The 26,364-nt window shown below is 36.3% G+C and overlaps 1 protein-coding gene across 1 annotated transcript; it reads left to right on the top strand.

The window, feature by feature from the left end:
- Window positions 1-1,062: 1,062 nt before the first annotated feature.
- Window positions 1,063-26,356, top strand: SUMO1 (small ubiquitin like modifier 1). Its single transcript, XM_017650846.3, has 5 exons — window positions 1,063-1,220; window positions 14,733-14,807; window positions 18,203-18,280; window positions 20,740-20,811; window positions 25,519-26,356. The coding sequence occupies exons 1-5, from the start codon at window positions 1,209-1,211 to the stop codon at window positions 25,585-25,587; spliced, it is 306 nt and encodes a 101-aa protein (XP_017506335.1). The 5' UTR covers window positions 1,063-1,208; the 3' UTR covers window positions 25,588-26,356.
- The last annotated feature ends 8 nt before the right edge of the window (window positions 26,357-26,364 follow it).

Genomic DNA, 26,364 nt, shown 5'->3' on the forward strand with positions numbered 1-26,364 from the left:
TAGTGGTTACCAAGCAGGATGGGAGGGGGCAGGGGTGGGGAACTGTTTAACCACTATGATATACATTTGATAATTAAAAAAGAAAGTATATGTATAAAGAAATCACAACAAGAATAAAACTTTTTTAAATGAAAAAAAAAGCCATTGCCTAATTCAAGGTCAAGAAGATTTATGCCTTTGTATTCTCATAAGTTTCATGGCTTTAGGTCTTTGATTTATTTTAAGTTAATTTTTCGTATGTTGTGAGGTAGTGATCCAAATTCATTATTTTGCATATGTATATCCAGTTGTCCCAGTAGCATCTGTTGAAAGATTTCTTTTACCATTGAATTGTTTTGGCTTTCTTGTCGAAAAATCGATCTGTGAGAGTTTCTTGATTTCTGGAATCTCAATTTCATTTCATTTGTCTATATCCTTATCTTCTATGCCTAGGCCAGTAGGGCCATTGCATTTGAAACAAAAAATCATAGAAGGATCATTCTTTAACTCAAGGAACGAATTCAAGAATTAGAATTAGCTCCTCCTCCCCTCCAGTTTAGAACTTTCAGATCTTCTTTTAGAACTTTTAGATCTTCTTTTATTGGTAGCCATCACGATTGTGTCCAATGGGATAGTTTTTTCTTTTTTTTTTTGCCTTTAAAAAAAAATCAGGTTCCTGTATTTGGTCGGAGGACTCGTTAACCAAAAGTGTTAGCTCTAGGGTAAGAAGACTGGTTGAATATATTCAACCGAATATCTTTGGAGACGTTGAGGAGCAAGGCCAGGGGCAGACAATAGAAATGTCTTGGCTCAGTCTTCGAAACGCGCAAGGTGTCAGAGAGGGAGGAGTCTGGGTTGTTCGCACGGTTTAAGCGCTGAGATTGGGGCCCGGGAATATTCCCCCGGGGGATGGGCTCGGGAGCGAGGCGCAGGGCCCAGTCGGCGGGGAAGGCGACTGGCCTGTTGTTTAACTTGCGCGACCACCGGTGAAGCATGAACCCAGACCTCCGCCTCCGGGAGCTCCCCGACCGGGTTTCCCGCCTCACTTTTCCCCTTTTCCCTTCCCCTCCTCCCAGCGCCTAGCGGACGTGACGCGACGCGTAGCGGAAGTCCCTCCAGCCGCGGTGTTGTGCTGTGGGGAAGAGAGACGGGTTTGTAAACCCCAGAGCGAGGTTCAGCCAGCCCGAGGCCGCTGCTGTGCGGAGACCCCGGGGGAAGCCACCATCGCCATGTCTGACCAGGTACCGGGCTGTGAGTCGTCCGATGGCGGTGCCCGAAGCCTTACTCAGGGGGTCCGTCTGCGCGCGGCGGGGGCCGGGGCTGGAGGAGCGGGGGATGGGAGCGCCTCGTGGGGGAGGGGGCGGCTGGTGTGGACTCGGCCCGCCAGGCGGGGAGCGAGCCAGGGCCGGCCACTCCGGGGCTTGGCGCTGGCCTCCGGGAGCTGCCCTGCCGTTCTCCCGGCGGGCTCATTCCCTCCGGTGCCCCAGCGCCTCCGGTCGCAGCCTTCCTCGAGTCGTCCTCCTTTCTCCGTGGTCGACCAGGTGCAGAGCCCAGTTTCCACGTCTCTGAGGAACCCGTCCTCCTGCCTCTCTAAGGGACTGATTGCAGAAGCAGGGCCCTCGGCCCAGTTATGTAACGGGAAAAAAATCCCTGCCCGGGAGGCTCTGTGGCCCTGAAAAGCGAGTGGACTCCACTTGTTGGTTCTCGGTCTTTAATAGTCCCGGAGTGGGGACGCCGGAGGCGTCTCGTGTCGCGGGGAACCTGGAGAGAGTCCTACTTGCCGTTTGGATTGCAGCTGGGGCTGGGCTGCCGCAGTTCTGTTTTGACTCCGTGTGGGAGGGCAGAGCTGTCGCCTCTTTTCTTGTACTTTTCCCATTCCTTACTTGGGATTGGTTCAGCAACTCTCCAGTTGAAAGAGAGCACTCAGAATAACCAAGAAACAAAGTAGAACAGAACTGGTAGAGCAATAGAAACCTTTCATCTGGGCATTAACCTGAAGAATATGGATACCTTTGAGGAAAGGATAGGAAGACTTCGCGTATGTAGAGCGGTTGCGTAACATTTGCAGAATACGGCCAAGTGTTCCATCTCAATGTTATATCAAGAATTTACTTGGTATTTGCACTCAGGAGTGTTCGATTTTCCGTTGGTGAATTTCTCTTCCTATCATTTTCTAGTTAACTACATTTATGGTTAGTTTTTAATTCATAAGGTTTTTGCCCGGACTTCGTTTTGTTTGTGCAGAACACTTGGACTTTTTAAAGTATTTTTTGACCTTTCGCTTGTTAAGTGATAGTTACCTGGAAAACTGCTTTTCATTCAGCTCCATAATGTACTTGAACTTTTAAATTTGACACAGTTATCCTTTTGGCTTTTAGCCCAGTTCAGTTTTGTACCACTTGCGGTAGCAAGTGAGGTTTTTGTGGATTTGTACTAATGTGCAAAATGTACATTTGTATTTTTAAAGATTAACCATAATCTAGATTCGTTTTGGATAGATATTGTTACTAACAGTCTACGTTAATTCCCAAGTTGGTATGGGAATGGCATTATAAGTATCTCCCCAGATAGTTGTTTACTTGGTTACCAGGGAGGAAAGAACAGGTGTAAATGCTTAGTTTCATCAGCCTTTTATTTTGATGCTAGGAAGCATGTTGAAGTTAACTATAGGCTGGTGAAACAGAAAGAATTACGAAGTTCTAGGATGTATTGTTCCAGTTTGCATTCTGGTCATTTAAGAGACACATGAAGAAATAAAGGACCTAGGCCACAGGTTCTTTATATTCTTTTCAGGGGTTCTTGAGGCCCAAACTATTTTCATAATACTAGGACATTATTTGTCTTTTTCACTCTTCATTCCTCATGAGTGTTAAGTGGAGTTTTCGAAAGACCGACGTGACCTGTGATATCACAACAGCTGAAATGTAGAAGCAAATGTGAAAATCCAGCTGCTTCCTATTAAGCCAGACATTAAAGAGATTTGAAAAAATGCAAAACAGTGCCGTTCTTCTCACTAGTTTTGTTTTGGAAAATATTTTTTAATAGAAATGTTATTTGCTAGTATATAATAAGTTTGTTGTTATTTTTAAGTGAATCGATAAATACTTAAAACATCTCTCAGTTTCAGTGCCTAATACTGTAAATCTCAATAGATATAACCAACCTAACAAAAACTTGGTGGGGTTCTAAATAATTCTTAAGAGTATGAAATAGACCTGAGACTAAAAAGTTTGAGAACTGTTGCTCTAGGCTAATGGACCAGCATCATTAATATAATCAGAACCAGTACAATTTCAGGGTTAGGTACCAAGGATTTAAAAAAGGTGTCAAGCTGAATTCTTACCTTTAAGAAGCTCAAGAGTGAGAGTAGGAATCCCAGGTTATTACTGTGCAATATCAGCAGCATGAGACTAAACCACTGTACCTAGAAAATAATTTAAATCAAGTTTTTTTAGAATGGTATATTTTTTGAGGCACTGCTCAGAAGGTTATTGTCTAGTGCTAAGATACTGAAATTGAGTAATAATTCCAGGTTAAAATATGTGGACATTAAATTTACACAAGACTTAAATTGCTGGGCTCTCCACTGATTAATGAGAAATGATTATTTGTTGGAATTTGAGTAAAACTTTTATAATTCTAACAGTGCCAACATTGTCCAGTGGATTTGTGGACTATTAATCAATAGTCCTCTAAAACAGGTTCTGAACTTGACATTCATGGACCTTAAGAGCTGAAAAGCCACTGAAATTGTATGGGAATGTTCTGTGAATATTTGTGCATATGTATGTTTTTTTTAGGGAGAAAGGGCCTGTAGCCTTCACTGGGGGTACGTGATACCTAAAAGGTTAAAGACTAGCGTTTAACCAATAACAGAGATCAGGTTGGGTGCTCTCCTTTAGCCTAACCTCACCTTGCAGCAAAACTTATATAGAATCAGAAGCTTAAAATCAAATGGGTAAGGGTAATTTGTACATTTTCTCTGCCTCCTTCCCTGTATTCAAGTTGATAGTGTTTCTTACCAAAATCATCAAAGGCAGTGTGGACTTCAGTTCTTCAGTTCAGGTCCGTTAATTTGTGATAATTGGATGACAGATTTGCTTCAAATACTAACCGAATCTGTTGTAAGCAGGTTCACTCTCCCTATCCCCACCTCAGAGAGTGATTGAATGATTTATCTTTAATCAGGGATTTGGAAGCATTATGTAATTCTCATTATCTGTCGGTACGTGACAAACTACCTCAAAAGTTAGTGGCTTAAAACAGCAGTCTTCAATTTTTCTCACAAATCTGCTCTTTGGTCAGGGCTTTGTGGGTTGGACTCATCACTGCTTCTTGGTGTGCCTAAGCTGGGATTTCTCAAATGGCTGGGGTCTGGAATGGACGGCCTTTTCATTTGGTCTCAAGGTCTCTGCAAGTGGTCTCATCATGTGTTCTCTTCAGCATGGGGAACCCAGGAAATTCAGACTATGGCAGCTCAGGGCTCATGAGAGAGCATTCCCAGAGAAACCCGGGGGAAACTCAAACTTCCTAGAACCTAGCCTTGGAAGTCACCTCTGCATTCTGTTGGTCAGGCAAATCATACTAAGGCCAGCCCAAAATCAAGAGAAAGGCATTTATTTATTTATATTTAAGATATAATTGACACACAACAGTAGTTGCAGGTGTACAACATAATGATTAATATTTATATATATTGTGAAATGACCACAGTGTTAAAATCCATCACCACATATAGTTACAACTTTTTTCTTGTGATGAGAACTTTTAAAATCTCCCTTAGCTACTCTCAAATATACGATACAGTATTAACTCTAGTCACCAAGGGAAAGGCATCTAGACAGTTTCTCAGTGGGAAGAGTAACAAAATTGCTGTTACCTTTAGTCTACCATATTTATTGTATTTTGTCTGTTGGGATAGCATTATTCCCTGCTGTATTCTTTTTTTTTATTATTATTAAGATATCATTGATACACACTCTTATGAAGGTTTCACATGAGCAACATTGTGGTTACAACATTCACCCATATTATCAAATCCCCCTCCTACCCCTCAACCCACTGCATTCACTGTCCATCAGTGTAGTAAGATGCTATTACTTGTCTTCTCCTTGCTATACTGCCTTCCCTGTGACTTACCTATATTGTGAGTGCTAATTATGATGCTCCTTAATTCCCTTCTCCCTCCTTCCCCACCTACCTACCGCAACCCCTTCCCTTTGGTAACTGCTAGTCCCTTCTTGGAGTCTATAGTTCTGCTGCTATTTTGTTCCTTAAGTTTTGCTTTGCTGTTACACTCCACAAATGAGGGAAATCTTTTGGTACTTGTCTTTCTCTGCATGGCTTATTTCACTGAGCATAATACCCTCTAGCTCCATCCATGTTGTTGCAAATGGTAGGATTTGTTTTCTTCTTATGGCTGAATAATATTCCATTGTATATATGTACCATGTCTTTTTTTTAAAGGTATTATTGATATACATTCTTATGAAGGTATCACATGAAAAAACAATGTGGTTACTACAATTCACACATTATCATGTACCACATCTTTATCCATTCTTCTACTGATGAACACTTAGCTTGCTTCCATATTTTGGCTATTGTAAATAGAGCTGCAATAAACATAGGGGTGCATATGTCTTCTCGAATCAGGGATCTTGTTTTCTTTGGGTAAATTCTTAGGAGTGGAATTTCTGGTTCAAATATTTCTATTTTTAGTTTTTTGAGGAACCTTTATATTGCTTTCCACAGTAGTTGAACTAATTTACATTCCCACCAGCAGTGTAGGAGGGTTCCTCTTTCTCTGCATCCTCTCCAGCATTTGTTGTTGTTCCTTGTCTTTTTGATGCTGGCCATTCTACCTGGTGTGAGGTGATATCTCATTGTGGTTTTAATTTGCATTTCCCTGATAATTAGGGATGAGGAGCATCTTTTCCTGTACCTTTTGGCTATCTGAATTTCTTCTTTGGAGAATTGTCTGTTCAATACCTCCACCCATTTTTTAATAGGGTTATTTGCTTTTTTGGGTGTTGAGGTGTGTGAGCTCTTTATATATTTTGGATGTTAACCCCTTATCGGATATGTCGTTTATGAATATATTCTCCCATACTATAGGATGCCTTTTTGTTCTGCTGTTGGTGTCCTTTGCTGTACTTTAGTTTGATGTAGTCCCATTTGTTCATTTTTGCTTTTGTTTCCCTTGCCTGAGGAGATATAGTCAGGAAAAAATTTCCCATGTTTTTATTCAAGAGAGTTTTGCCTATGTTTTCTTCTATGAGTTTTATGGTTTCATAGCTTACATTCAGGTGTTTGATCCATTTTGAGTTTACTTTTGTATTTGGAGTTAGACAATAATCCAGTTTCATTCTCTTACATGTAGCTGTCCAGTTTTGCCAACACCAGTGGTTGAAGAGGCTATCATTTCCCCATTGTATGTCCATGGCTCCTTTATCATATATTAATTGGCCATATATGTGTGGGTTTATATCTGGACTCTGTATTATGTTCCATTGATCTATGGGTCTTTTCTTGTGCCAGTACCAAATTGTTTTGATTACTGTGGTTTGTAGTAGAGCTTGATGTTGGGGAGCATAATCCCCCCAGCTTTATTCTTCCTTCTCAGAATTGCTTTGGCTATTGGGGTCTTTTGTGATTCCATATGAATTTTAGAACTGTTTTTTCTAGTTCATTGAAGCCTGCAGTATTCTTTATATCTCCTTGCTGTTAATATATATTGATCTTGCTGTTACCTTGAGAGCAGAAGAATGTGATGAACAGGGTGTATATTAAAATTCATAATTTTTACTACTATTATCATAGGATAAGTATGTTAAACTGTAACTATGAACATGTGCTTAGTGGTACATCAAGCATTCTATGCCTTAGGAGAGGAATAATATATTCCATCTGCTCTCTGATAGGTACATGAAGTGTGCTAGTGTTGTAAACATACAGAATATAATAAAGTGTTACAAAGAAAATGTTACCTAAATAGTATTTAATAGTATTTTGAAGGCTGAGTATGATTGTTATGGTTAGCTATGGAAAGCTGAGTGAAATTTCAAAAACTATGAAGCAGTTGTCAGGTATGTTTTGATACCTTCTAGCTCCAGTAGCAATTAGAATGTTTCTGTTACCTCTTTTGTATATAGTGTTGCTATTATTTACTGTAGTGCCTTTCTCCCTTAGACTTTTTGCTTTTGAGGTCAGGAATCAGGCTTTATTCATACCTTTTTTTTTTTTTTCCTGAAGTGCCCAGCATAATGACTGGAGACTTAATAAAAGTTTTTGAAGGAATAAGTGGTTAAATTCATTCATTTAGCAAGTATTTCTTGAATGTGGATATGTTCTAGGCACCATTGTAGGATTGAAAGGTTGCCTGAAAAACATGAAGCACCAGGTATCTTCCTTCTCCTCTTTCAATACCCATGGTTTGTTATTGAGGAAGGGTTGGTTGTCGTGGAGTAGTTTTCCTTTTGTTTTTGCATACCTTCTTGATTTTTTCTTCTGTCAGCAATAGACTTGGTAACTTCATGTCCAAGGTCAAATCATTTGTGTCTTCTAGGACATTAGGATTGTTATGGGTAATTTTCTTTTAACATATAATTAGTATCCCATTTTGGAATTTCCTGAAATTCTGATTTTTTTTTTTGGTAGGTAATTCTCTGATACTCTACTTCTTTAAAAATGTTTACAAAGATCCTATTAGTATGCACCTTGGCTTTACAGTTTAAATTTTGGATATTCCTGCAACATGACTTAGGTTTATTTAAAAATATGTTACAGTTGTTATACATTTATATTTTGGCTATTCTTTCTGTATTCAGTTGCCTTTACTGAGCTAATGAGAATCTGAAGGGAAAGACTTGAAGGAAGGAAGGGTGGAGTTCTGTTTGTTGGACTCACTGTTCTCAATATCTAGGACCAGTTATTTTATTTATTTAGATTTCAGATTCTTTTTTTAAAATTTTGTTATCATTAATCTACAATTACATGAAGAACATTATGTTTACTAGGATCCCCCTTCACCAAGCCCCCCCCACCCCATTACAGTCACTGTAGGACCAGTTATTTTTAAAATTTTTTTTAAACTGAAGATTAATATACATATGAAAGAGTACATAAATGTACAGTTTGCCAAATTTTCACAAACTGATCACCCAGGTTATGAACTATTGTCCTGACTGCTGACACACAGATAAGTTTGCCTGTATTTTTACATTGTAACATTTATGTAGGTGGAATCATACAGTATGTACTTCAGTGTATGGCTTTTTTTGCTCAGCATCATTTGGAAATTTTTCCATGTTACTTTGTGTGGTTTTGTGTTGTTAAATCTAATTGCCATATTGCATTCCATTGTGTGACTACTTTGATGCACATTGGGGTAGTTTTCTAGGACCTGTTTTTTTTTTTTTTTTTTTGAGAGGGCATCTCTCTTATTTATTGATCAAATGGTTGTTAACAACAATAAAATTCTGTATAGGGGGGGGTCAATGCTCAATGCACAATCATTAATCCATCTGAAGCCTAATTCTCGTCAGTCTCCAATCTTCTGAAGCATAACGAACAAGTTCTTACATGGTGAACGAATTCTTACATAGTGAATAAGTTCTTACATGGTGAACAGTACAAGGGCATTCATCACAGAAACTTTCGGTTTTGATCACGCATTATGAACTATAAGCAATCAGGTAGGACCTGTTTTTAACATGAGCCAAACAATACCTGTTTATAGCACCTCCTATCTGTTTGGATTGCTTTTTGGACTGAATAACAGAAAATCTAATATATTGTAGGTTAAAGAAGTATGCAGTTTATTTTTCTCATCAAACAAGAAGTCTAGACACAAGTAGTTCAGGGCTGTTAAGGCAGCTCCACAATGCCTTCATGCTTTTTGCTTTTTCATCCTTAGCAGAAAGGCTTGTCTCATTGTGGGCACAGAAAGGTTATTTTATGTCTTTTTTCAGACAGGAGAAAAGGATGAAGCAAAGGGAAATAATATGCCAAAAAGTATGCTGTGTCAGCAAAAAGTATGTCCCCTTATATCTCATTGGTCAGCCCTGTGTCACATGTCCATAAGAGAAGCTGAGAAATGTTTTTCAGCTGGGCAAATTTAGGTTTCCTTTTGTAAGGGAGAAGGGGAAAATGGATATTGGATAGGTAAGTAACAGTGTTGGCCATACCTCTGAGTTTGTCTGCTAGTACTTCTAGGTACAGTTAAGTCAGTTTGATCCAAGCTTTGCATAGTTTCATAGGCCTGGCTCAGAGAGTAGAGTTTATAGAACCAGTGTGATTTTCAGTTATAATTTTTAGTTTCTGAGAAGTTGTATGTGCATAGCTAGTGTTTAATCTTAGTTCTAGGTTCAGCATAAATTCATAGAAGACCCAGTGTCTTGACAGGTTGACTTAAACCTTGAAGTTAAGGAGCTAAGTCTGTTCAGTTCCTTTCCAAATCTCTAGTCCTATTTCATTAAATTTGAATGTATGTAGCATGGAGCTGAACTGTATGTGTATTATGTTAGAACTGTGGTAAATCTTTTGAAATATGAGGGAAATAACTATTGTAATTTGAGGATTTATGTCTTTTATTGATGGATATAGGTGTTATAATTATCCAATGTAACCCTTATTGAGCTTTCTTCATTAGGAAATAAAATAAATTCTGATGTAGTATAGTAAGATCTATGGTTAACAATTTTTGGAACCTTTGAATGTCTTTATGAAATTTTTATTATGGAAAATTTTAATGTATGTATAATTGTACCCATAAACTTATCTCTCAGCATATATATATATATATATATATAATTTCATTTATGCCATGGCACTCCACTCCCTCATGTTATTTTAAAGCCAATCCCAGATATTGTATAATTTTATCTGTAAATATTTCAGTGTGTATCTCTAAAAGAGAAGGACTTTTTCTTTTAACATAATCAGGATATTATTGCACCTTTAAGAAGGGACGAGTAATGTATTTTTTGTTTTTGGGTTTCCCCCTTTTTTCAGAAGAATGAACAATCCTTGAAGGGTCAGTGGCATATTAGGGGGTAGTTGAGTGTGATGCTTTCTCCATGTGTTGAATTATCAACAGATTGCCAGAGTGCTTCTAAGAAAAGTTTTTTTTCTTTTGACTTTGAAATGGCACAGTAAAATCCTTCTCATGTATTTTGTATGTTTGTAAGTGAGGATTGTTCTGTTTTCTGTCCTTTCCTTCCAGTCTAGTTCTCGTGCTCCAGATCCTTCCGTCTTCTGTTTCCAAGCTGTTCTGTTTGTGTCTTAGAAGGAAGAGTTGACAGTGCCTGGTGCCTGAAATTCCTTTACCATTCCAGTTACCATGATTTAGTCTGTAGATGACACAGATCTGAAAATTTAGAGATTTCCAATTCTTCTCTTTGATCTTGTACATACATGTACTTTTCTTTCCACTACCAGCTGCTTCTGCTCTGGGCTGTGTATCTGTTCCAGCCGTATCACCTAGCCTTCTGTGGGATTCTCTTTGCTCTGATGACCTAATGTCCCAGACCCAATGTTGAATGCTTTGACTGTTTAGTAACTAGTGTGCCATACCATTCTGTGTTGGATGCTTTTTTATAGGGGAGAGAGGGACAGAAGGCATACAAAAGATACTGAGGTCACTGGAGACAAACTTTGGTCTTTTTTTGTCCAAGATCTTCTCATTCTCCTGACTAGTTTGTTAAAGTAAAAAAAGGCAGCTCATGAAAAGTTGAATGACTGCATTAGGCAAGCATGAGGCTATTAAACTAGTACAGATGACATTACTATAGTGCTTTGGAGCTGGGAAGAGATCCCCAAAATGGAGTGATCAGGGAAAGTAGCAGCTTATTTTTGGAAATGTTAAATCCTAGCGTTCACATTTTCTTAAGAAATTGAAGCAAATTATCTATTATCCCCAACCATGAATATGAAAAACTGAAAGGATTTTTGTTTGGACTATTGTGTACAGTAGGAGTATGATGCATTAGTAAGATTTTGTGGTATGATACAGAAAGTGGTGCTGTCAGCTTAATTCAACAAACATTAAATAAATTGCCTAGTATTTTCCTGGCATTACAGAGATTTAGATGAAAAAACTTGGACCTTTCCTTGTAAACTCGTAGGCAAGTCAAGACATACAAAACTGTCAAGAAAACATAAATTAATTTAACAAATTTATCTTCAAAGTACCAGGCTCTGTGTTTGTCTAGAATACAAAGAAGAATAAAGCATGCCAATAAGGGACTCATGGAAGACACAGATATGTAAACGTGGTTATAATAAAAATAAGCAGTATAGGAACATTTAAGAGGGTGATCAGGGAAATCATTTTGTAGGAAGTGATGATGTCTAAGTGGTCTTGAAGGGGAAATGGAGTAGGAAAGGGCATTCCAAGAGGTAATTAGCATGCACAGAGATAGTGGAGGTAAGTTAGAGGGTGCCATGTTGGAGGGATTGTAGATAGTTCAAAATGGCTGGAACAAAGGATATTTATTAGCAAGAGAGATAGGAGAATAAGGCTGGATTGCTAGTCAGGGACCAGTGCATGAAGGACAAGTGTCAGTGTGTTAGCTAAGGAGTTTGAACTTAACCCTGAAGATTCTGGGCAGATCAGATTGCATTGTAGAGAGATGGTTCTGGTAATAGTTTAGAGAACAAATTGAAGGGAGCAGGACTCGGGGCATCTGTTGTGCTAGTGCAGTCATGTTTAATGAGCAACCATGAGTGCCTGAATTAAGGCAGTGGAATGGAGAGAAGGATAGAGTTGAGAGCCAAGAAGAGATGAAATTGTCAGAATGATGACTAAGTATGCAGTTTAAGAGAGGAATAATAGCTAGAGATGTCCCCTAAAATTTCTCTTGTGGGCATTTCAGTGTGTGATAATCATTTATTTCAATTGAGAATCCAGGAGGAGTTGTAGTTTTTCTTTGCTTTTGGTTTTCAGGAAGAGGAGTTGAAGCTAACAGAGGAGTTAGATATAATGCATTCTGTTCTGGACACTTACATTGAGGTACCCACAGGACACTCAAAATGGAGATATTCAAGCACTTGGACAAATGAGGGTGAAACAGAATATTGTCAGGTTGGAGAGAATGATTGTGAGCCGTTAATACCTGAGAGGTAATTGGAATCATGGGCCACCCAGGGAGATAAAAAGTGGAGAATTAAAGACAGAGGAGAACCAGCATTTAAGGAAATGGCCAAGATGAGGAGAGGATGGAATGGTGGCCAAAGGTGGAGCGTTTTCAAGGAAGAAGTCTTCAGCGTCTATTGTGTTAGAGAGTTAAAGTGAGATTTAAAATTGTCCATTGAATTTAGCAATAAGAAGTTGACTGGTAACCTAGGTGAGAGCAATGTCAAGTGGAATGGTGAGTTATAAACCAGATTACAGTGGTTTGTGAATGAAAGTGGAGATAGCACTGAGTACTCTTCTAAGAAATGTGACTGAAGGAAAAGATGAGGACAAGAACTAGAGAAGATGGTCAAGGGGGCATATTTTAAAATTGAGAATAAATGCCATGAAAGGTATGAATAAATTGTAGATAGGAGCATTAAAGGAAAATATAATCCCAGTGTGAAGGTTAGGGGATGCTGTGGTTCCTAGAAGATTTTTTTTTTTTTGGTACTGGACTCTAGATAATGTGTGGGATGGATTTACGTGAGATAATTTCAACAGAGGTTGAGGGAGGATATATATTCCAAGTAAAGGAAACAAACACCACAGAGGGCTGAAGGTGGAAGAATGCTGATAGCTGTATTTGGGGAACAACAAGTAGTCCAGTTTAACTGAACCTTTGGGTTTGTAAAGAAAGTGGTAAGACAAAACATGGTACCTCAGCCTGGTAATGGAGGAACTGAGTACATTGCTGTGGAGTTTGATTCTAGGCTTTAAAGTATTTGAAGCTGTTAATGCTGTTTTTGTTTGGGAGTAGTTACAAATTCATAGAAACTGTGCTTTTAGAATTCTGAAGCAGTGTGAACAGTGGATTGAAGGAGGGGGAAGAACTCTTGTATTGAGTGGTCTCTGTAGCTGCCCTGTCCAGGAAACAGGAGCAGGATCCTCCCATTGTGCTGATGTCATTTTGCTGGCTGGGGAGGGGCCGTGGGGGAATGGGAGTTAGGGGGAATGGGGGTGGAAGTGTGGGGGGATAGGAGTGGGAGCGTGGGGGGTATGGGGGTGGGGTTGGTTGTGGTCTCCTTTGTGTTAACTTAAACAAAGCTTCTTAACACCCCTTCTCCCAGTGAAAAGAGGACTGGGCTTCGATGCTCTTCTTCCTTACTGCTCTTCACTTCATGGAAAAAGCTGTCCTTGCCCTCTCTCAATACTTAAAGGAAGAAGCAACTATTTACTGTGAATATAAATTCACAGAAGTATAGTGGTGAGACTGTACTTGAAGACAGTCTTCTAGTTTCCCACTGAAATACTGTCTCACCAAAGAAAGTTAACTTGCCCTGCTGCCATAATAGGCAGCATGTTGAAAGTACTGCAGAAGAAAAAAAAATTCAAGGATTTACACTAATCAAGTCAGTTCTGTTATCTAAGCATTTCCCTGGACTCTAGTCTATATCTTAAAGTTAAACGCTACTTCTGTTACATTTTGAATGTTAAAGAGTTTGTTAGTTTTGAGCTAGGCATGAGATTCACACATAATGGCGCTATTGTTTTACTTGTAAAGTACAGTATGATTGGTTGTATTCTTATGAAGTGTGGGTTAACAGTTTGAAATTGTTAAGAATAATAGAAAAGTACATATTTAAATAAGTGGATAATGTGGTGGCCAAACTAAGGTAAAGTACATGGTAAAGTTACTTTTAACATACTACTGAGTGAAATTTTCCAAGCTTTCTCTTTTATGAAAAATGGCTTACTTTTCTCTGATACTTTATGGTGAAATTGTTTGAGCTAATTTATTGTTAACTTCATTTTCTTTTTAGTATCCCTTCATTTGAAATTACTTCATAACCCTCTTCCATCTTCCAACTTTGTCTCCTCTTTCCTTTCTGTACATACTGTTTGTGCCCTTTTTCTTATTCCAGTGCAATTCCCTTAATTTTTTTTCAGCCAAGCCTAACTTTACAAAATTGGATATAATGCTTCAATAATCTAAAATAGTAGACAATATAACTACAGGTTTTCTTTCTAGGGTACATTAGACTGATACTTTGCTACTCAGTTTTCCTTCCTAAATAGACCTTGCTTATGCCAATATGATTAATTTATGTTTCTTAGTATAGTTTTGTAATTGGAGAAGATTATCTTGGATTCAGAATGTTTGGTTAAGAATTCTGGAAGGACTATCTTCCTTTGACTAATAGGAGTTGACTGGAGGGTAATGTTTTCCTGGTTGTTCCTCTAACCAGCAGTATTTGCACTACCTGGTAATCTGTTGGAAACGCAAATTACAGCCTTACCTGATACCTACTGAATAAAAAACTGGCAGTGGAGTCCAGTGGTTTTTTAACAAGACCGTCAGGTGATTCTGGTGATCCTTTAAGTTTTAGAGCCGTTACTGCAGGACATTAAATAGTAGTATCTAAGAGACCTCTTCCTAGATTTTCTGGGGAACTGGTGTTTGAGACAGTAATTGACTTAGGATCTTTTTTGCTTAATTGGCTGGCAGAGAAAATAAATGCTTTTTGTATTCTTAGGTGCAGATTTTGTACTCTGAGCAAAACTAAAGGGTACTCACAAGGAGTAATTAAAAAATAGCATATAGGAACTTTTATCTTTAAATGTACTTTTCTTTCAGGAGGCAAAACCTTCAACTGAGGACTTGGGAGATAAGAAGGAAGGAGAATACATTAAACTCAAAGTCATTGGACAGGTGAGTTTCATCATTTTTCTCCCTTGACTGGAATGTGTGAATAATTTTGACATACAGGAAAAATTATTTAAATAAGGCAAGTTATTTAAAATGTGTTCTCATTTGCCATATATGCACCTGTTAGAGAGAGGTAGAAGAGACTGATACTGTTTTTTTAATTGTTCTGCTGGGCAGATTGAAATCACCTTAATTTCTCCAAATAAAACCTTTTTCTTGGTTAGCCTGCTTCAATGGCAGTTTTTAATTTTGATGAATTATATTTATCTATTTTTACTTTTGTTGCTGTGATTTTGGTGTCATATCTAAGAATTTGTTGCCCAATCCAGGGTCACAAAGATTTAAACGTGTAGGTTTTTCTAAGATTTTTATGGTTTTAGCTCTCTTATATCAAGTCTTTGATCATTTTGAGTACTTTCTGTAAGGGTTTGAGGTAGATCCTCACGTCTTTCTTTTGCGCATGGCTTCCATTTGTCCAAGACTTCTGCCTGGAAAGTCTGTCCTTTTCCCATTGAATTGCTTGGCATCCTTGTCAGAAAATCAATTGACCATAGATATATTTCTGGGCTCTTGATTTTTTTCCATTGATCTATATGTCTATCCTGTGCCGTGGACTATCTGTATAAGAATTACTGACTTGTAGGATTTTTTTTTTGAATCTTCTTGATTTTTCTTGTATGTTATATACATTGTGAATGTTTTTCCAATGTCTCTTAACTTTTGTTTATGGTGCCTTTTACCATTTAGACAGTATTTTTCCCCCATTTTTAAAATTTTGGTATTATTAATATACAATCACACAAGCAACATTGTGGTTACTAGATTCCCCCCATTATCAAGTCCCCCCCACATACCCCATTACAGTCACTGTCCATCAGTGTAGTAAGATTCTATAGGGTCACTACTTGTCTTCTCTGTGCTGTATTGCCTTCCCTGTGCCTCACACCCTATGTTATGTGTGCTAATTGTAATATCCCTTATTCCCCTTATCCCTCCTTTCCCACCCATCCTCCCCAGACCCTTTCCCTTTGGTAACTATTAATCCATTCTTGGGTTCTGTGAGTCTGCTGCTGTTTCATTCCTTCAGTTTTTGCTTTGTTCTCATGCTCCGCAGATGAGTGAAATCATTTGGTACTTGTCTTTCTCTGCCTGGTTTATCCACCGAGCATAATACCCTCTAGCTCCATCCATGTTGTTGCAAATGGTAGGATTTGTTTTCTTCTTATTGCTGAGTAATATTCCTTTGTGTATATGTACCACATCTTTATCCATTCATCTACTGATGGACCCTTAGGTTGTTTCCATTTCTTGACTATTGTAAATAGTGCTGTGATAAACATAAGGGTACATATGTCTTTTTGAAACTGGGATCCTGCATTCTTAGGGTAAATACCTAGGAGTGGAATTCCTGGGTCAAATGGAATTTCTATTTTTAGTTTTTTGAGGAAACTGCATATTGTTTTCCACAATGGTTGAACTAGTTTACATTCCCACCAGCAGTGTAGTAGGGTTCCCCTTTCTCTGCCTCCTTGCCAGCATTTGTTGTTCCTAGTCTTTTTAATGTTGGCCATCTTGTTGTGAGGTAATGTCTCATTGTGGTTTTAATTTGCATTTCCCTGATAATTAGCGATATGGAGCATCTTTTCATGTGCCTGTTAGCCATCTGAATTTCTTCTTTGGAGAAGTGTCTGTTCATATCCTCTGCCCATTTTTTAATTGGGTTATTTTCTTTTTGGCTGTTGAGGTGTATATTTTGGATACTAACCCCTTGTCAGATGTCATTTATGAATATATTCTCCCATACTGTAGGATGCCTTTTTGTTCTGCTGATGGTGTTGTTTGATGTACAGAAGCTTTTTAGAATGATGTAGTCCCATTTGTTCATTTTTTATTTTGTTTCCCTTGCCCAAGGAGATTCGTTCAGGAAAAAGTTGCTCATGTTTATATTCAAGAGATTTTTGCCAACAGTTTGTTTTTAAGTTAGATTTATCAATCTATTTTTTTTTTTTATGGTTTCTGGGTTAAACCTTTGCCTGAGAAGAAGGAAGAAGGATTTCCCAATGTTAAGATTAGGGCACAAAATTCTGTCATTTAGGAAGAGAAAATATGAAAAAATTTTTTAATGTTAGCTCTTTAATTCATCTGGTAGTGGTTTTACTGCATGGTGAGAGGTATGCTTTAGAAGTTTTGTACGCAAGTGCCAAGATTTTTTTCTGATGGTTGCCTGATAGTTTGCCCTACAGTCTGGGTAGAAGAAAAGAATCTGTGGTCCCATAAATCAATTCAGTTGATTAAGGTTCTTACTCATCTTACGTGAAAGAAACCAGACTCTGTGCAGCAACTTCTTATTTATTAATTTATTTTTAAATTAAGGTATCATTGATACAATCTTATGAAGGTTTCACATGAACAACATTGTGGTTTCAACATTCATGCATATTATCAAGTCCCCACACTCACCCCATTGTCCATCAGCATAATAAGATTCTACAGAGTCTTTACTTGTCTTCTTCATGCTATATACTGCCTTCTCCATGACCTACCTATATAGTGAGTGCTAATGGTGTTGCCCCTTAATCCCCTTCTCCTCCCTTCTCACCTACTTACCCAACCCCTTCCCTTTGGTAACTACTAGTCCCTTCTTGGAGTCTGTGAGTCTGCTGCTGTTTTGTTCCTTCAGTTTCACTTTGTGGTTATACTCCAAAAAGTCATTTGGTATTTGTCTTTCTCCACCTGGCTTATTTCACTGAGCATTATACCCTCTAGCTCCATCCATGTTCTTGCAAATGGTAGAATTTGTTTTCTTTTTATGGCTGAATAATATTCCATTGTGTATATGTACTACATCTTCTTTTACTGATGGACACTTAGGTTGCTTCCATATCTTGGCTATTGTACATAGTGCCTGTGTGGTGACTTTTTATGGCAGGAATTATTAGTTTCTCAGTCTGTCATTTTATGGTAAATGCCTCTCTTGCATTTGACCACCTTCAGCTGTATGTCAGGTGTGGGAGTACTTTTTGTTTTGAGTAGCTTTGGGGGGTTTGTGATAGTTCAGCTTCTTTAATTTTGAAAATAGAATGGACATGCAATTATGAAGAAATGCATTCTTTGACATACATACTTTTACTTATACTGCTAATTTTAACATCCAAGACAGATTATGTTTGTTTCATTAAATTTTTTTTGAAATGGGTATGAAGTGACTTTGAGGATGATTAGTGTGTCTTGATAAACCTGTTAGGAATGCTAAAAAGAACATACTGGTTGGAAAATACAGGTGACCAGGTTTATAGTATGTAATATGTTTGTAGTGTCTGTGTAACTAAATGCATTGTTTCAAGCAAAGCAAATAGTTTACACAAAGAGGGATTATTTTTATTCTTTTATATCCTTAGGATAGCAGTGAAATTCACTTCAAAGTGAAAATGACAACACATCTCAAAAAACTCAAAGAATCATACTGTCAAAGACAGGTTTGTATGTTATGGTATAAAATACAGTGCTTTATATGTCATTTTCTTTGAAGGAATGTTGCAAAAGAAGAGAGTGGTCTTTTATTATTTTCACCAATAGCAATTCAAGGAGAATACTTCTTATAGTCTGTTTAATTGCCTTTTTCCCCTTGTGGCCCATTTCAAGATTTGAATTCATCAGATACATGAAACTAGTTTGAAAAGTAACTGAGTTGTAAAGATAGCTATTGACTGTGTCTATTTTGATAGCTTGCCAGTGAATATAACAATAAAGGCAAGTAATTTTTGGTGTTTATTTCTTCATGATAATATGGTAATTCACTATGATATTTCTTTATGTTTAACCATGGGTGTTTAGCCATATGTTAAATTTAAGTGTGAATATTATTAGTTTATTATCTTTATATATAGTATTACAGATTAATGCTAATTGCATTCTGTATTTTCAACATCAAGGAATTAAAAAAAATCATAAGCCTAATTAATTTATTAATACCAACTCCTCAGATTCTGGCCTTCATGAGCTAGATTATTAGATGAATAACTAATTCCTTTAACCTGCCTGGATTCAAATTCAGGCTCCACCATTGTCTGACTGTGGGATCTTAGATAAGTCATGGGCTTTGTTTCCTCTTCATGAGAGTGGGAACGTTACAGTGCCAGCCTCATGAAGATAAAGTAAGATGATGTATGTAAAGTGCCTCATGGGATGCCTAAAAAAGCTCAATAAACGATACTCATTATTATTAATAAGATAGATTTTTAAATAAGTATAATTGGAATTAACATATACAGGTGACAACCAAGATAAATTTTAATAATTGAATTGTATTACGTGATATTAACTCAGGTATTGTAGATTTTCTTTTTTTATAGTTTAAATTTGTAATTTACATAAAAATCTCTTTTGCCAGAAGAAAAAGAGATCATCTAGGTATTAGAATAAATAAAACAATAAATATTTCCATCTGTTTTTATTGTCAATTATTAAACTCAATAAAATCTTATTAATCGGGGCTCAGCTAGTTCACATTTTCAATAATATTGACTGGATCTAAAATTGAGATGTTCACCAGGGGAAATAAACATATATTAAGTGTACTATGGTAGGTACTTAACATACATTGTCATTTAATGGTCACAACAACTCTTAATAAATTAATACAGTGTTTGTATGATCAGAGTATATTTTATAGTCTTTAGAAAAAAGTTTTTATACTTAGTTCACAGTATAAATTTGACAATCTTTTTCTTACATTTACTGATATACAAAGAGGAAACAGTTTATCTGAAGTATAGAACACTTATATAAAAAATTGATAATATGTAAATATTTATTGAATGATTTTTCTGTTTTGATTTATACTTGATCTTAGTTAAAAGGCTGAGAAGTGAACCATTTTTATTTTACAGACTGGTTTCTATAAATTTGTTTGACTCCAACACAAGATAATGTTTCTTTTTTTAAAAGATCCTATAATTAAAATCAAGGAAAATTCTGCCTTTGTGAGTTATATTTATTTTATTATTTAATATAGCTCTGGAACAAATTTAAAAATCAAATGAAGGATAAGTTGGCATGGTCTTCATTTAGGTATAGTACATACTGGAAGATCACTTTGAGTTTTTTGAGTGTTTTGGGGACAGTATTTAATCACAGTAAAAATCTTAATACATTAGGTATTGAGTAAAACTTTCCAGTACTTTTGGACTAAATAAATGACTCTTGATTTGTACTTACTAATGAAGTTATTTTTCTTTAAGTATCTTTTCCTTATTAGCTATTTTTGTTGAATAAGTGATTAGAGAAATGTATTTTAATATGTTTTGTATTTATATTGCTACTGTGCTGTCACTGTTTGTAGTGCTGCTGTGTTATCGCAGGTTTAATGTAGCTTTTCTGGATAGCTGCTGTGCTTTACCAAATTTCTATGATTTAATCTGTTTAAAACCAGTTTTGCTTGTATAGTTGGAAGCTAGTGAGGTTGCATATTCAATTTTTGATTTTATATTTTATGTTGGTTTACAGATTTTGAGAGGAAACTATAGAATGGTGGTGAAGAGGACAGGCTTAGTAACAGATTTAGCCTTAAATTTTTGGCTGACTTGTATGCCTTCTTTATGTCTTAAGATTCCCTAGCTATAAAATAAAGATAAGGTGATAATAGTTACCTTCCAAGTTGTTCCAGGGTGATAAACATTTGCGATTATATATGTAAACTACTTGCTGCAGGGAGAGCTAGCAAATAGATGGTATTCAATAAATAAATGGGAATTATGATAAAATTAGCTCTCCAGTTTTGTGTTCGATGTATTGTGTTGAAGCTTTCATATTTGCCTTTTATGCATCAAAGTTCTTATTAACTCTTCTAAGATACATGTGTGTGTATGTGTGTGTGTATGTGTGTGTGTGTATATATATATGTATGTCTATATATATATTTTTTTTACCTTTTTAGGGAGTTCCAATGAATTCACTCAGGTTTCTCTTTGAAGGTCAGAGAATTGCTGATAATCACACTCCAAAAGAAGTGAGTATCATTTCTTCCCTGAGTCAAGAAAAATTTAAATTCTGCATTGGATGGTTTGGTTCACTGGTGTTAAACTGCCCTTTTCTTGAATATTCTCTGATTCTCTGTCAGAAAGAAAAATCATATTTTGGGTTGAAGTTCCCATATACTGCCTAAAAAAGTACCAATAAAAAGAGAGGTGGGCAGTAGGAATTGAATACTGAAATTTTCATAAGGCATGTACCATGTCTTTTTTAAGATAAATGGATGTTCCTCCATTTTGGCAGAATTCTGGTACGCTTTCATGGTGATGGTGACCTCTGGTTCGATTTTGACTGTTGACCACTTTTGAGAATTAATACAGAAGCTTAGTGTATACTAATCTATTTGGCTCTGTCATCCTGGTTTGTTTTTAATACCTCTATGTCTTTAATTGCTTTATTGTATGGACAGTTTTCTTTGTGTATTCCCCTGCCCATTGGGGCATCTGAAAGTAATAAAGTGCAAGAGAGAGTGTGTATGTATTTATATTTATAAAAATGCTCACCTCCAAGTACAAAATGATATTTCTGATATTTCCGATAGTGAAATAATCTATGGTAATTATTAATTTTTTACTTTGAAAGCATTGCAAACTTGAAGAGTTGTTGTCCAACTAACATAAATATTCTCCTGTATAACCTTTTCCCTAAATGCACCAGTTATTAATGTGCTACATTTGCTTTATCACTTACTCTATATACATTAAGAATTATTGGTGGATCATAGGAGATTAATTTGCAGATACTGTGTTTCTTTACTCCTAAATATTTTAGTGTTATCTCCTAAGAGCCATAGTTAAATAATCACATTTAAGTAGATTTAGCATTTAAGTACTGTTACTGAATATGCAACCAGATAGTCAGATTTTACCATTTGTCCCAATAAGGCCCTTTATAACCTTTTCTTCTTTAAACTTGGGATCCCTTTCAAGATATGCCTTCTGACTAGTTATCATGCTTCTTTAGTTTCCTTTAACCTGAAACAGGTACTCAGTCTTTGTTTTTCATCACACTGACATTTTTTAAAGAGTTCAGGCCAGTTACGTTTGAGAATGTCTTTCAGTTTGGGTTTGTTGGATGTTTCCTCATGATTAGATTCAAATTTGCATTTTGGTAGGAGTACCACAGACTGAAGCTGTGTATTTACCTCCAGATGCATTACATCACAACGCTCATGAATAATACCTGTTTGTCCTGTTCTGGGTAGTGTTAACTTTGGTCACTTAATTAATGTTGGTAAGTACTAGGCTTGTACATTGTGAAGATAATTATTTTTCTATATGAAGAAGTAATTTGTGGGGAAATACTTTGAAACTGTGTGAATATTCTTTAAATATTGGCCAGTGGGGGCCCCTACAAGTTGGTATCTGTTATTTTTTATGTGTTTTCATGTACTTAAAAGTTTTTATTTTGAAATAATTTCCAATTTAACAGAGAAGTTGCAAGACAAGTACAACAAATTGTACTCTATTCTGTCTTGAAGTCACTTATTTTTAACATTATGCTGCCTTTGCTTAATTAGTATTTCCCTCCCCCATATATGTGTGTGTATATACATACATCACCTGAACCATTTGGGAGTAAGTTGCATACACCATGGCCCTTTACTGCTTAATATTTTGGTATATATTTCATCAGAGCAAGTATATTCTTTTACATAACCACAGTACTTTTAATCAAATTCAGGACACTTAACACTGTCAGAATGCTTTAATCTACAACCTAATTTTGTCATTTGTCCCAATTAAGTTTTGTATAACAAATTTTCTCCCCATAGTAAGATTCAGTTCAGTATCAACACATTTTATTTAGATGTCTCTTTAATCATCATTAATTTGGGACAGTTCCTCAGCCTTTCTTTGTCTTTTATGACATTTATGTTTTTGAAGAATACAGTTATTTTCTAGAAAGTCTCTCAGTTTGGTCCATTTCCTTATGACTAGATTCAGGTCATATATTTTGGGCTGGAATACCTCATAAATGGTGGTGTGTCTTTATGAGGTGTAGTATCTGGAGCACATGAAGCCTCTTATTTGTGGTGGTAATTTTTATCAGTTTAACTGGTTTTTTTTCTTCACTGTGTAGTTATTTTCCTACTGTAATTGAGTAATTTGTAGGAGCATACTTTGAAACTATGTGAATATCCTCTTTCTCATTGGACTTTTCTCTGTAGGCTTAGTATCCACCCACTTTCTTAAGAAGTACTTCCTTACTGTCTAGCACAATAAGAAGTTCCAAACACATCTTATATTTTCTCTGTCCTAGGTTGGCATAATCTCTGCAACACAGTAGAGATTTTAATGACACCTTCTTCACTATCATTAAGAGACTATTTTTTTTCAGAAGAAGAATAGGGCAGTGGGGGAGAGGAGGTATTTAGGGAGTGACTGTCTTGTACTGTTGTTCACTCATCTCTAGTAATGCACTTCTTGAAGCTAATAGCGTCATATTCTCCATAGTTTGAGGACATGTGATGTCTTCTTGATTTAAAGTTTCCTTGTAATATTTGGAATTCTATTACTTGTAGTATTTGCCAGGCTGTATGTGTAATTAAAGTTAATTTTTAACAGCATCTTTAATAGTTGTTTTAGTATTCATATATGTACTGCAAGATACACACAACACTAGAGCCAATCTGATCACTTAAAAAAATCCCAAATCCACATGTCTGTTTTATTTTTAGATTTTGTAGCATATTTTAATTTTTACATTTTCTAATTCTGCACAGAAATGTCACCTGTAAAACATACAACTTTTCTCACTAGAGATTCCTGATCTAATATAGACTTTCCTTTAAAATCTTTTCATTTATTTTTATAATCCATTGTAGTTTAGTGGAAACAATGCTAGTACTTGTTTCCAGTCTGCCCAATATAATGCTTCTCAACCCCTGCTGCACATCACAATTAACAGATTCATGGTCATTTATCCTCACTGAGGGTAATACCTGGGTTTCTGTGTGATAGCATACCTCCTTACATACTCCTTTTTCTTTTTTAAATATGGAATACTCATTGTTAAAAATAATACATAGTAAAGGAAACTGTCAACAAAATGGAAAGGCAACCTACTGCATAGGATAATATATAACTCAACACCAAACAAACCCAATAATCTGATTAAAAAATGGGCAGAGGACCTGACATTTTTCCAAAGAAGACATGAAGATATCCATCAGGCACATGAAAAGATGCTCAACATCACTAATCAGAGAAATGCAAATCAAAATCACAATGAGTTATCTCATACCAGAGTAGCTAATATCAACAAGACAAGAAATAACAAGTATTGGTGAGCATGTGGAGAAAAGGGAACTCTCCTACACTACTGGTGCGATTGTAAATTGGTGTAGCCACTATGGAAAACAAATGGAGTTTTCTCAAAAAAACTAAAAATAGAAATACCGTATGACCCAGCAATTCCACTTCTGAGAATTTGCCTGAAGAAAACCAAACCACTAATTTGAAAAGTGATGTGCACTCCTGTTTAATTGCAGCAGCATTTACAGTACCCGCAGCATGGAGGCAACTGAAGTGTCCATCAATTAATGAATGGATAAAGAACATGTGGTGCATATATACAATGGAGCGTTAGCCATAAAAAGAATGAAGTCTTGCCATTTGGGCCATCCACTCGGGGTTTATGCTCAGTGAAGTAAGTCAGACAGAACAACAAATGCCATATGATTTCACTTATAAGTGAAGTCTATAAAAAACAAAACAAATGAACAAACAAACCAGAAGTGGACTCAGTAGAAACAGAGACCAGAGTAGTGGTTGCCATAGAGGTGAAATAGGCAAAGGGGGGAAAAAGTTAGTGAGAATGTAAAAAAAATTAAAAAATAAAAAACCCAAAAGTAATAAATAAACAAAGTATATGAAATGAAAAAAAATACTCTGAACAATCTCTGCATTTCCATTTCTCAGAGGCAACCATTACATCTTTAAGAAAAAAAATTCCAGAATATTTAGATACATATAAAACACATTAAAAAAAACCTGGTAATTGTCTATACTTGGCTTAATGTTCTGTAAAAAGCACTTTAAAGGACTCCCTTTTTTTATGTAAGAATTGAGAAGGAATGGGCTGAAAAATCTAGCTTATAATACTTGGAGGTATTGAATAAGACTGGATGTATAGATGACTTTCTGTATTGAGAGTGGTCACTGTCAAAATAATAGTTATATGCCAAGAGGAATTATAAATGACAAAACAAACCACTAACAGGAAATGAATCCTTAAGCAGTATTTTCCTAACTAAAGCTACATATATTTCAATGTGAGATCAGGTTTCTTCAAAGAAACAAGATCCTATCAAGTAATTATATCTAGAAGTAAAATGCTTTTTAGAAAATATGCCACAAACTAAACTACTTAAATACATCTTTCATTAGATATAAAACTCCTTTAAGGCACTTTTCAAAAACACTTGAATTTTATACAGTTAATAAATTGGGAAGTGAAATTGACTCAGCAAAGTAAGATGAATGACTCCATAGACATAAAATCAGAAGGAAAGACATACCTCTATTCAGATTGAAGGAAATAGGATTCTTAATCTTAGAACGGGGTAACTATGGCTTACTCTTGTAATTTCTTAAACTTTAAACAGTGGTCACATGATTACAGCCAAATAAAAAACAGTGCTTTTATATTCTTCTAACATAATGTTTCTTTACTCTTACAGCTGGGAATGGAGGAAGAAGATGTGATTGAAGTTTATCAGGAACAAACGGGGGGTCATTCAACAGTTTAGATATTGTTTTATTTTTTTCTTTTCCCGCAATCCTTTTTTATTTTTAAAAATAGTTCTTTTGTAATGTGGTGTTCAAAACTGAATTAAAACTGGCACCCCATCTCTTTAAAACATCTGGTAATTTGAATTCTAGTGCCCTTTACTCATTATCATTTGTTTCCATTGTGCTGATCTTTGGTGATCAAACTTCAGCCCCCTTCATTTAGCCCTTCCTTTTTAAAAATTACATGTGTGCACACAAGAGAAGCCACCTTTTCCAGGACTGCATTTTCAGGCTTGTGATAAAAAAGATCAACCAATGTGAGTGTTGATAATGACTTTCCAATTGGCCCTGAAGTTCTAGTATATGACTGCTTCACTCCTGGACTATGACTTTCAGTGGGAGATGGAAGTTTTTCGGAGAGCTGAACTGTGGAAAAATGACCTTTCCTTAACTTGAAGCTACTTTACAAATCTGAGGGTCTGGACCAAAAGAAGAAGATAGGTTGGGTTGGAGTCAAGATGACCGAGATGGTGAGAGTAATGACCAACTCCAAAGATGGCTCCCCTTGAAGAGAAAGCATTTTAAGATCAAAGAAAAATCTTGTCAGAAGATCCCAGAAAAGTTCTAATTTTCATTGCAGTTAATAGTTATTCATGCAGAGGTGTATACAACAGAACACTGCTCTTTTTGATTTGGTTTGTACTTTTTGGCCTGGGATATGGGTTTTAAATGGACATTGTCTGTACCAGCTTCATTAAAATAAACAAAATATTTGTAAAAACCGTACTAATGTT

The sequence above is a fragment of the Manis javanica genome, chromosome 12, assembly GCF_040802235.1.
Source record: "Manis javanica isolate MJ-LG chromosome 12, MJ_LKY, whole genome shotgun sequence".
Classification (NCBI taxonomy): domain Eukaryota; kingdom Metazoa; phylum Chordata; class Mammalia; order Pholidota; family Manidae; genus Manis; species Manis javanica.